The sequence below is a fragment of the Helobdella robusta genome (assembly GCF_000326865.2).
Source record: "Helobdella robusta unplaced genomic scaffold HELROscaffold_69, whole genome shotgun sequence".
Taxonomy (NCBI): Eukaryota; Metazoa; Annelida; class Clitellata; order Rhynchobdellida; family Glossiphoniidae; genus Helobdella; species Helobdella robusta.
In genome coordinates, this window is record NW_008705394.1 from 7,758 (window position 1) to 19,964 (window position 12,207).

The 12,207-nt window shown below is 35.5% G+C and overlaps 3 protein-coding genes across 3 annotated transcripts in view; 2 read left to right on the forward strand and 1 right to left on the reverse strand.

The window, feature by feature from the left end:
* The window catches only part of HELRODRAFT_181213 (hypothetical protein), a gene marked incomplete at both ends in the record, with an annotated part of 5,655 nt that extends 2,871 nt beyond the window's left edge, over nucleotides 1-2,784 (forward strand). Inside the window, 3 exons of the mRNA XM_009030479.1 lie at nucleotides 1,110-1,197; nucleotides 1,311-1,518; nucleotides 2,565-2,784. Coding sequence (XP_009028727.1) covers nucleotides 1,110-1,197; nucleotides 1,311-1,518; nucleotides 2,565-2,784 — 516 coding nt within the window. The remainder of the gene's footprint in view (nucleotides 1-1,109; nucleotides 1,198-1,310; nucleotides 1,519-2,564) is intronic.
* A 5,217-nt stretch (nucleotides 2,785-8,001) lies between these two features.
* Nucleotides 8,002-8,301, reverse strand: HELRODRAFT_145322 (hypothetical protein; the record flags this gene model as incomplete). The annotated part of the gene is made up of 1 exon (XM_009030480.1): nucleotides 8,002-8,301. A coding segment is annotated over one exon (300 nt), but the record flags the coding sequence as incomplete, so codon positions are not given.
* Nucleotides 8,302-11,131: 2,830 nt separating this feature from the next.
* On the forward strand, nucleotides 11,132-11,993 carry HELRODRAFT_181215 (hypothetical protein; the record flags this gene model as incomplete). The annotated part of the gene is made up of 3 exons (XM_009030481.1): nucleotides 11,132-11,368; nucleotides 11,588-11,691; nucleotides 11,957-11,993. The coding sequence occupies 3 exons, from the start codon at nucleotides 11,132-11,134 to the stop codon at nucleotides 11,991-11,993; spliced, it is 378 nt and encodes a 125-aa protein (XP_009028729.1).
* Between the last annotated feature and the right edge of the window lie 214 nt (nucleotides 11,994-12,207).

Below are 12,207 nucleotides of genomic sequence, written 5' to 3' on the forward strand. Positions count from 1 at the left end.
TATACATATATCTTCAATGATGTTTATATATATATATATATATATATATATATATATACATATAAATATATACATATATATATGATATATATAATGATATATATGCATACATACATATATACATATATATATACCGTATATAATATGGGCTCCTTCAACAGTTTCACTAAATTTCCAGGATGAACTTGGATAATCTATTTTCAACAAATTGAACAATTTTCAGAAACTTCTAGTAAGGAAATTTGAAAAGACAAACTGTAAATTGATTAATGCCAACAATTCGGTAGAATTCATACAATACTATATATATATATATATATATATATATATATTCATATATATATATTCATATATATATATATATTCATATATATATATATATATATATATATATATATATGCAAATTTCATTGAATATTTTTGCCCACTTAGCATTAATTAACTTTTTTAATTTTTAAAAAATACACACTCAACTATATGGAATTGTTGTAAATCGTATTTATTGAGAAATAGTGACATAATTTGGCTGGCTAACAACGTTGTTTCGGTGTAAACACCATCTTCAGAGCCTTGTGTGAGATACAAATATTAAAATAAATGAAAATGTAAACCATGTAAAATAAAATACCATAGTACCTAAAATGTTACGTGTTGTGATTTAAAACAGGCAAAATGAAACATAGTAATATGTGAATAAATAATTTGAAGAGTTACATTAAAAGCAAAATGTTACCTTGTAATGCAGATGAAATTGAACAATATTAAACTATAACTTATTTCAATAATTATGTCACTAGTTCGATTTACAATTTACAACAATTCCATATCGTTGAGTGTATTTTTAAGAAATTAATTAATGCTAAGTGGGCAAAAATATTCAATGAAATTTGCATAGCTGAAAACCTCGTCTCAAAATATATATATTTTTTATTTATTATTTAATTTTTTTTGTCGTTGATCACTGAACGACATTACAAGATAATTACATTTTATTTTTCATTATTTTATTTTATGTTTTATATAATAAATTGTTTTTATTCCATCATGTTTTATATAATAAATTGTTTTTATTCCATCATGTTTGTAAAAAAAATTAAACTAATTTTAAGGCTTCGAAGATGTCACTTTTGCTGAAAAATAATAACAATAATAATAATAACAACTTAAATCGCGATAAAGCTAAGCAACTGAAGCCAGGTAACTAGGGCAACCACTGGAAGCTGAACATCATATAAGAAGGATAATATCGTTATTTAAAAATATCCCTTGATCCACTCTGACCTTTGTATGTTTTGAAACTCAGATAACAGCCAGTGCGTCCGCGTTTTGGGAGACGGGCAACGGCACAGGAAAGAGTGTTGAAAACGAATATACCAGCGGGCCACAGGAAAGGCTGAGGCTGTGTTTATTTATGAATCCAAATTACTTGGATGCCAAACTGAGTACGATTAACCTAGTAGTTCCACGCATGCTGTATACGCAGAGTCTGCATCTTCCACTGTGCTGGCTAAAATTGGAGTGAGTGGTCAGAGACGTAAACTGGCAAAATATAAATGTAGCATGCTTTTATTTTCTTAATCTACTACCTTGTGGCTTCAAAGGAGTAAACCTGATGAGTAACAAATTGGGAGTGAAGCTTGTTAGGCGTTGGGATTACTAACTGGTTTTTTTTCTCCGGCAGCTCTTACAACCAAGTTGAAGAAAAACTTTTGTATATAGGAACGTAAATTGAGAAAACATAAATGTAGCATGCTTTCTATTTCCTCAATCTACTACCTTGTGGCTTTAAAGAAATAAACCTGTTAAATAAATCATGAGTGGAGCTCCTTAGGTGTTGGGATTACTAACAGTGGTTTTTCCTTCCGGCAGCTACTGCAACCAAGTCGGTGCCAAGGTCAAGAGAGGAATCATGATGCATGGGAAACTTTAGTGCAGCGACTTTGCGGCTAAAACTAAACGACAGCAATTACGGGTTGTAAGTCCAGTCTCATTGGTGTTCGATAGGAAAGCCAAGGGTTGCCTCTGATGGTCGGAAAAGTTTTTGTGCCTAATTAATCAGCTACCGCCCGTCTAATCTGGGCAACCCCCAGACAATAACGTGTTGATCCTACACAGCCTGCCTGCTCTAATTAGTGCTTACAGATCAATAAGTAGGCTGAATACTTTCATCAAACAAAATAAAAATATAATCATCTATCAGGCATCATTGTCGGTTCTGGGGAGAAAAGCTAAGAAAATTGAAGATTGGAACGAGGCAAACTTGTCAGAATTGGAAATTGGTACAAAAACAAAAAAGAAGCTCTAATAGCTTCTAAAAGAGACTCCATGCAAAACAATCTACAGTTATTTAGAGATGCAAGAAATAAAACACAAAAACTCACTAGACATTGCTCAAATAGATTTTGGCAGACAGGATCTTTTTAGAAATATTCAAACTTAGCGATTCTGGTAGTGCAAAGGTTTTATATAAAGATATAAAGGAAGCTTTTGTACCAAATGTTAGCAGATGTGTTCCACTCAAGTCAAAAAATGGTTCAATAATTAAAGATTAAATAAATAATTAGGGGTCTCGTGGCCGAGTGTTTAGCGTGTCTGTCTACCACTCCCACGACCCGGGTTCGAATCCTGCAGTTTCTACAGGTTTATCCGGTTAGCCGACCCCTGGCCAACCCAGCCGTTTATCCTTTCGAGGCTGGTAAATGGGTAGATAACGTAAGCTGTCGCATGTTGGCCGGCGAGATGGCTCAGTGGTTCAAATGCTCGCTGAGTCAAACATCTCCATAGCTATCATATACTCAGCGTATATGATGCAGGGCTTGCGCGTGCACATAAATACAGGTATAAGTTATGTGAAAAGGATCAACAGCCTTTGTGGCGAAGATGGCTGCTTCAAATCAATCAATGGTTGAAAATATGAAGAACATTATAAAAGATATATAGATAATATATCTGTAACATTGTAAGTGGTTCTGCGTATGTCAGATTTGCAATAATAAAAGATTAAAAAAAGATCGTGCATCTCGAATAGAAAGATGGGCTGAACACTTGTTGAACTTTATCAAACAAAGTGTGTTGTTACTGCAGCTGCGCTGTCAAAAGTTCAAGATTTGCCAACTATGACTGAACTGGTTGACGAAATACTTTCTAAAACGAAACTTAGTATGGCCATTAATGCACTTGCAAACGGAAAGGCAACTGGTGGAAACAGCATTCCTGCAAAAAATATTAAAGCTGGGTAAACATGCCTTACTAAAGCCACTTAACATGTTGCTATGCTTTTGATTGGAAGGGATGCTATCCCATAGGATTTTAAAGATGCAAACAAAGGTAATTGTTCAGAGTGTAAAAACTGCAAGAGCATCTCCCTACAAAGTACTGTAAGCCTTTGCTTGAGTGTTTCTTATAAGATTACAAATTCAAGCAATTCAAGTATGAAACTTTCTCATCATAATTTCACCTTATTATCAATACTGAATAAAAAATACTTTTAAAAACATTTAAAATTAGTCAATGTAATCGTTTTTCTCAGTAAAAAATGCTTTATTATTTTACATTAAAACTATTAAATCGTACTAAAAAAATATATAATTTTATTGAAATTATTAACATTTATTTTAAGTATTAAATATGATTGCATATTGATATGCTATACGTGTTAAATTTCCAATAAACAGGATCATAAAAAAATTTTTAGAAAAGAAAAAATAAACTTTAAATTAATAACATTTTCCGGAGTTGGATAAAAACATCCCAACATACTCCAGAGTCGGATAAAAAAATCCGACTCCGACTTCGGCTCCTCAAAAAATTCCGGCTCCTACTACGACACTCCGAAAAAAATCTAATACTCTCGGAGAGGCTTTTTATAATGCGAGAGTTTAAAAGCTACACAAACACACACACACGAAATAAATAACAAATTTTATATCAATATTGAAATGAATACATTTTTGCAGAAAAATTAATGTTAACATACATATAAATATTTTAAAATTTTGTAAATGCTTGATGTGCAAAAAACGTCATACCGAATATAAGAATTATTCAATAACCCTTCAAATTAAAATTACAAATATGAATATAGCCTGAAGTAAATCATTTGAACGTCTAATAGAATGTCGTAATCAGGCATGTAGGTTTTCAGCATAATATAATAATAACATCCACATCACATATCACATCATATATATATATATTAATATTATTTGGAAACTTTTATATATATAACATATATAATGATTTTCATCAATATATATATATATATATATATATATATATATATATAATAGTTAACTTACAAAATAACTTTTCGATTTTTCCAACGGTTGATCGTAAACCATTTTCAAGTTTCTTCAGTTCAAAACCTAAATTTTTTTCATTTTATGCATGATAGAACAGAAAAGTTTTCGGTATTTCTATAGCATCTTGGTGTTCAAACTGATATTTTTTTATCATTATTATTCTTTAAAAATCAGAATCTGGCAGACGCAGAAACTGTTACAGCATGAAAGGAAGTAGTATAAAATTGAACGAATAAGTAAATAAATAAATAAACGGAGAAAGAAAAAAGTTTAAACATGAAAAGTAAAATAAAATAGAATAAAAAAAATTATAAACAATAAAAAAAAATAAAAATAGTAAAATAAATTGACAATAAAATGAAGTAATGGCATAAAAAGTCAAACTAATAACTAGATGATGACTAGTGAGTTTGTGAGGTGATCGATAAATAAAAACTGGTGGTGTGAATGATAAAGTTTTATTGAGTGTGAATATGTTTGAGGTGTCTTGTGATGGTCTTTTTCTGATATGTAGATTGGGTGGCGACTTGATAGTTAGGCTTGCGTTGACGAAGGTTGTGTATAGTAGTTTTAATTGGTGGTAGTAGAGGATGGATGACGTGGTTGTTGTTACTTTGTACTTTTTTGAACAGTCTTGAAACGAGGATGTTGAATATCTGAGTGACGGTAAGATATGTTGCAGGTAGATAGTTGAAGCGGATTAGTTTTTTGATGAAAAATTGTAGTTGCTGAAGTTGAATAATTTTGATGATAGTGACACAATAATTAATCGTGACTTTTATTATTCTGATGGGTTTGATCAATATTTTAGCTTCTCTGATCTTGTTAAATCAATATGTAATGCAATTAACATAAAATTCAATTTGCTTTTAATTCATGTTAATATTAGAAGTCTGGCATCTCATGCTGGTGAACTATTCTTGTTAATTAACAATCTGCAGGCAAATGCTAAAATCCCTTTGATAATTGCCTTGAGTGAAACATGGATGAATAATGACACTTCTTATGGTCCCATACTTTCATATTTCCCTAATCATAATTTAATCCTAAATAATAGAGAAAGTAAAAGGGGTGGAGGTACTGGCTTTTTAATTGATAAGTGTTTAACTCATAATGATTTAAATTTCAATTTTTCTCATAATTTGGGGAATTTTGAATGGTCAGGCTTCTGGTTACACTATGTTAACAAAAAATATATTTTCTTGTGCATTTATAGACCCCCCAATGACAAGCGTGCTGTTTTTTTGATGTATTCTATGAATTCCTTTATAACCTCTTTAATTGTCATTCCAGAAATATAGTATTCATAGCTGGTAATTTCAATATTAACTTGGCAACAGAGGGCCAGGTATCCTTTTCATTCTTGAACCTCATGGCCCTTTTCAATTTGCATCCAATAATCTTTCAATCAACTAGGATAACGGATAATCATTCATCTACAATTGATAATATTTTTCAAATTACAATAATAGAAATTGTTTAAGGGGAATTTTATATAGTGATATTTCTGATCATCTGCCAATTTTTGTCAGCTGTCAGTTGTCAAATGAATCAATTAGTGGCAAATCCTCTTTGCATTAAGACCAGACAGGTAAATGCAATTAATCTGAAAAAAGCAAATGCTTGAAAGTACTCATTGGAACAGCTTTTATGCTGAGATCAATTATGTATTGAGATTTGAAATTTTCTTTAAAGGTTATTTGAAAAGCGTTGACTTGGCATGACCTTTGGTGAACAAAAAGAACCGTTTTCGCAAGGTTTGGATGAACAAAGATCTTTTTAAACATGCTTTGCTTAAGGATGATTTTTACAGAAGATACTTGACTAATCCAACCTCTGTAAATAAAAATGCTTATAATAAAATTAAAAATAGATTTATTAATTTTAAAAGATCAACTATAAAAATTTTTTTTTGAAAATAGATTAAATAATAATCATGATTCAAAAAATAAATGGAGAATCATAAATGAGATATTAGGTTCCACTTCTAATGCACCTAGTAATAAATTAGTTGTGCGTTATCACATGGGCCATTGCCCCCAACAAAACTGGGTAGCTCAGTTTTCTTCAGACTGACTGTAAGTCCAAATTTCTTAGCTGTTATATAGAAGCGGTTGAACAGCGTCTGAATCTCGGACAACAGAGATCTGTGTCTTGGACTTGGCTTGCAATCGTCTAATATTAAAAACATCTCCATCCATACGATAGAAGATTGGTATCCTCTCACTACCGTGACAAAAAGCAACTCGGAGCATCAATGAAAAGTAGATGTTGAACAGCAATGGAGCCATAACGCATCCTTGCTTGGTTCCGTTTGTAACATCAAAATCCTGTGACCGTTCACCATTTTCAACCACACTCGTTTTCATACCTCCATGGAAGGAACGAACAACGGCAACAAAAACAGAGGGGCAACCAATTTTTGACAAGCAGCGCTGACCTATCAACTGAATCAAATGCCTTGGTCAGGTCAACAAAAACCATATATAGTTCCCGTTGCTGCTCGCGACATTTTTCTTGCAGTTGCCTGGCAGTGAACACCATATCGGTTGTGCTGCGTCCATCTCTGAATCCACACTGACTCTCCGGAAAGATATCTAGATTGTTTACATATTTTGCCAGGCGTTCAGCAATCACTCTGGCTAGTATCTTTCCAGGTATGGAGAGCAGAGAGATTCTTCTGTGGTCGTCGCAGTTTGATCGATCACCTTTTCTTTTAAATATGTGAACGATCAGAGCATCTTTGATTTCCTGAGGGACCGACCACTCTGCCCACATGCGTTCAAAAAGCTCCACCAATCTCTTCCTAAGATGCAGACCACCGTGTTTGAACAGCTCTGCAGGCAACCCATCCAAACCCGGCGCCTTACCAGATGACAACCGAGATATTGCTTTATCCACTTTCTGCAAACTAGAAGGAACTTCAAGATCATAATTAGGCTCCCAAACAGCTCAAACAGGACCGAGTCATTAAAGAAGGTCTTTTGATTTAGCACCCCGCAAAAGTGCTCCGCCCAGCGGGCCAAGATGCCAGGCCCATCCTTAATCAACGACGTACCATCACCTGAACGCACTGGTATACCTCCAAAGTCACGTAGACCATATACCATCTTAAGGCTTTTATAAAATAGCTTCAGATCACCACGGTTAGCAGCTACCTGTAATTCATCAGCCCTTGCCGACCACCAAGACTCCTTCATTCTGCGAAGCTCCCTCTGCGAGATACTTCGTGCATTTGAGTAGGCTACCTTTTTTGCATCAATGCTTTTGTCATTTATCCAAGCCAGATGTGTTTTGTGCACCCCATCCAGCAATCTACGAGTTTCCGTATCTCGTTCATCAAACCAGTCTCTATGCTCACTCCGGCGGTGACCAAGCACATTTCCTGCAACCTTTTGTATACCGTTTGAAAATACGGCCAATTAAGGTCAGTATTCTCAGCCATTTCGATGCATAATGCGCGGCTGAAAGACTCCTGAGCTGACCTGTCCTCCAGTTTAGCCACATCCATCCTGTCGGATTTTACCACCCTATGATGCCTCTTGACTGGCTTGACCGTCAAAAACATGGACATTTTGACAAGACGATGATCCGACCATACAGTTGTCGCTCAAATCGCTCTTGTGAGGCGAACGTTGCATAGGTCCCATTGTCTTGTGATGACGTAGTCGATCAAGTGCCAATGTCCCGATCGTGGATGCATCCATGTAGTCTTTAGCTTGTTTGACTGTTGGAAGACCGTGTTTGTCACAGCCAGCTTTTGAACTGCGCAGAACTCAAAAAGCCTGATTCCATTTGAATTCACTTTACCAACCCCATTTCGCCTCAGTACCCCACGCCATATGTCGTGAACTACACCCACTCGTGCGTTGAAGTCACCCAGCACAAACAACTGGTGTTCAAAAAGCGTCGCGTTCACAACTGTGTTAAGCTGTTCATAGAAACGATCTTTTTCTTTCTCCGATGCTCTTAGTGTGGGCGCATAGCAGCTGATCAAGTTAGCAGTGTGTCCTCCCTCGAGACTCAGTTGCATCTTCATTAGACGGGGCGATATGCCATGGGGAGTCTCACACACAGACTTGATTAGCTTGCTACGTATTGCAAATCCAACTCCACACGTTCGCGCTTCTCCTGCCGGATGCCCCTGACAGAAAAAGGTGTATCCAGCACCTTTTTCTACAAATTGTAAAACATCGGATAATCTTGTATCCCTCAGTGCAGCAATATCTATTTCAAAACGATTCAGCTCACGCGCCACGATGGCGGTCCTACGTTCATGTCGATCAATATTTTCCAACAATGTGCGAACGTTCCATGCCGCAAGGTTCAGTATTTTTTTTTAGATTTATGTATATTTTTGCCGCAGAAAATGGATATCCAGTCAGCCGCGGTCAGCCAACAAGACGGTTTTGTTGGGTAACTTTTTTTAGGACACATTTTCCAGTCCCCTCTCCAGTTGGAGAAAGCTGTGCCTCCCTAAATAGGGCTGCTTTGTCGTCAAGGCAGGACCGAACGCCACTGTAGCCCTCAGTAACGAGTGACCATCACACCAAGGCCGCCTACGGGCTGGATAGTGGCTAGACACTTCCAGTAGTATCCTCTACCTGTGCCCGTCGTCATTCTCCAGTCGCCGCAGGGTTTTTATGCTCACAGCATCCACCGAAGACAACTTGCACAATTGAATTAGTTTAAGGTGGGAAGAGTTTTGTGAGAACTAGCCACGCCCTCTCTTTCCACAAAGGCCGTTGTCAGCAGGCACAATGAATTGCGACGTGATGACTGACCAGTATAGACGCAGCAGTATAGTCGGAACTGACACCGAGTTGATGAGCAGAACCATCCTCATAGCCAACTGCAGATGCTAGCGATTTTTTGTTTTGGTTTACTCCCATAATCTTCCCATGAATGGGTGTGGCCGCAAGGCAGCGGAGGTTTGAAGTCAAAGTTTTCCTTCTCCTAGGTGGATGGCCAGCCATGGCTAACGAGCTCCACCTGCCCTGAACATCTGGTTATGGCGCCAGTTACTCGCCTTCGCCCTTTCCTGCTAGTTTAAACAGCTTCGCCACGTGAAGGCCAGGAGTAGGATTTGATTGACCGAGGTGAGATACCTACCGCCAATGGGAGCATTTTTTAGGAGATGAGAGTTCATTTCTCATCCCCCACCACCGGCATAGTCAACCATAGTCAACCGCAAGGCAGCGGAGGTTTGAAGTCAAAGTTTTCCTTCTCCTAGGTGGATGGCCAGCCATGGCTAACGAGCTCCACCTGCCCTGAACATCTGGTTATGGCGCCAGTTACTCGCCTTCGCCCTTTCCTGCTAGTTTAAACAGCTTCGCCACGTGAAGGCCAGGAGTAGGATTTGATTGACCGAGGTGAGATACCTACCGCCAATGGGAGCATTTTTTAGGAGATGAGAGTTCATTTCTCATCCCCCACCACCGGCATAGTCAACCCGTTTGAAACCGATATTTACCTTAACAGCCATAATATAAACAATCTTGCCGTTAAAATTTTGAAAATCGCGTTTTATATTTTTATTAAATTTATTTTATTCGTTTTCTGTTTTAAATAATTTATATAAATTAATAATTACTTGTTCCTTCTTATCAAATATCTTACATACATTTTATATAATGCACTGAAGATGAGTTATTTATAACTCGAAATAGCTATCTGCAAATTTATTTAATAAAATTTTTAAAACAATAAAATGTTTAATTTTTCTGACATTAATAAATTCAAAAAAAATATAAAAAGTTGAACAATGTTTTCAATAAATTCTACCGAATGTTTGGCGTTAATATGTTTGTAGTTCGTTTTTTCGATTTTTCTCACTAAAGTTTTTTGGTGAACGTTTAGTTTATTAAAATTCAAAATAAACTTATTTTTCGAATTCATGCTGCAAATAAGGCCATATTTCGATTCCGAATGAATCATCATCAGTGCTCCTTGCTGTATATATAAGGAAATATTGACTTTGTCAAGATGAACTGTGACGTTGTAAAAATTAACTTTGGTGTTATAAAATTGAACTTTGATGCGAATTAGGTGTCAGGTTTCTTCATTGGCTGGTCGTGTTCTTTGGTCTCCTTTCTTCATCAATAGCATGGTCGTGTTCTTTGGTCTCCTTATCTTCATCGATAGCATCATATTCTTCTTTGTCATTATTTACAATGCTAGTTTTTATTACTTCTTTGTTTTCATTGTTGGTTAAGCGTCGGGTTGGGAGTGAGGTTGTCATTTTTTGTTGTATATTTATTTTTTTAAATTTTTGGTTTATTGATGTCAATTAGGACTGCTGTCAAGCAAAATAAATATACAACAAAAAATATATATTAACCACCCTATTATATATATATAAATATTTTATATATGTCTATATTAAAAAATACCTTTGTTTGCAATGTTGTCTACTAAGATAATAATTGCATTATGTTAGTATTTAAACTCGAGCTACTGATGAGTCCCATAAGGGACAAAACGCGTCTAGCCTAAACGAGTTGGATGTTCACAGAAACGCACCTTTAGTTGGGGTGAGAGATGGTGTACTTTAAGTACTCGTACTGGCCGACCGTACTTGCGAGAGCAAGTCAGAAATTCTCACCCTTCATAAACTCACGTACTCACGGATTCAACTCGACTCACAAAATGAATATATATAATATATATATATATATATATATATATATATATATATATATATACATATATATACATATACATATATATATATATATAGAAACGCACCTTTGGTCGTGGTGAGAGATGGTGTGCTTTATGTACTCGTACTGGCGACTGTACTTGCGAGAGCAAGTCGGAAATTCTCACAAATGGTCAAGAATATTTCGGAAACTGGTAGCGAAAAAGAATGTCCTACATTTGTTGCCGATGATTATACTAGGCTAGTAAAATGCCAATTGGCTATAGATGTTTTGATGTCTGGTTTCGGTGGTTCAAGTCTGGGGGCGAAGTTAATGAATGCAGTAGAATGGCTAAGTGAAGTTGCCGTTGATGAGTTCATGACAGATTTTGAAAAGTTAACTGAAGTTTTGAATGCTGCTGAGCTGGTGAAAGTTTTAGAAAAATAAACTGAGGCTATTAATGATCTTTTAAGTAAACAAGATATAATCTTTAACAAAATTGAAAATGTTTCCCGTACTCCAATAATTGGTGATGTAAATTTTAATTATTTATTAAAAATTGATGGAGATTTCAATGGGCTTCTTAAAGTACAGAAACAGAATACTGATGGTGATTCTGACGGTTTCAAAAATGTCCAATGACAGAAAAATCGGGTGAAGTATGGTTATGATCATGAAAAAAAGTACCAAGAGTTATCATTGGTTTGCGTCCAGCTAGTTATTCAAAATTTAAGACGAATAAACCTATCGTTTGTAAGAGATCTTTCCACATGAGCAATTTGGGACATGTTTTGCGTCCGATTTCATAAAGCATGTAAAGGAATTATCTTGCTACCCGTTATTCAAAAGAAAAGATAAGAATGCAGAACTTAAAAATGATAATTTGTCGACGTCTTTTCGACTATGCATTTATTAGAGATTTTTCAGCTTGGTCAACAGCGAAGGTACCTGGCCTGAATACGTAAGGATCAGAAACTGGTAATTCAACAAAAACAACAACAACAACAACAATAGGCATGATATGAAGCCAGCAACTACGTCTGATAATTAACGACTTTTGTTTTTATTTCTAAAAGTACCACTAAGTTAATAAATAACATTGATTTTATTTTCGAGTAATTTGTGGTTTGTTATGAGAGCGCTTTGAGATACTCCCTTTAAAAGCGTTATAGAAATATAATATATAATGTTATAACTTCAAAGATCTCTATATTTCCAACAACACCAGTGCTATAGCTTCCAACGATCGTCAAATGTTCGTTATT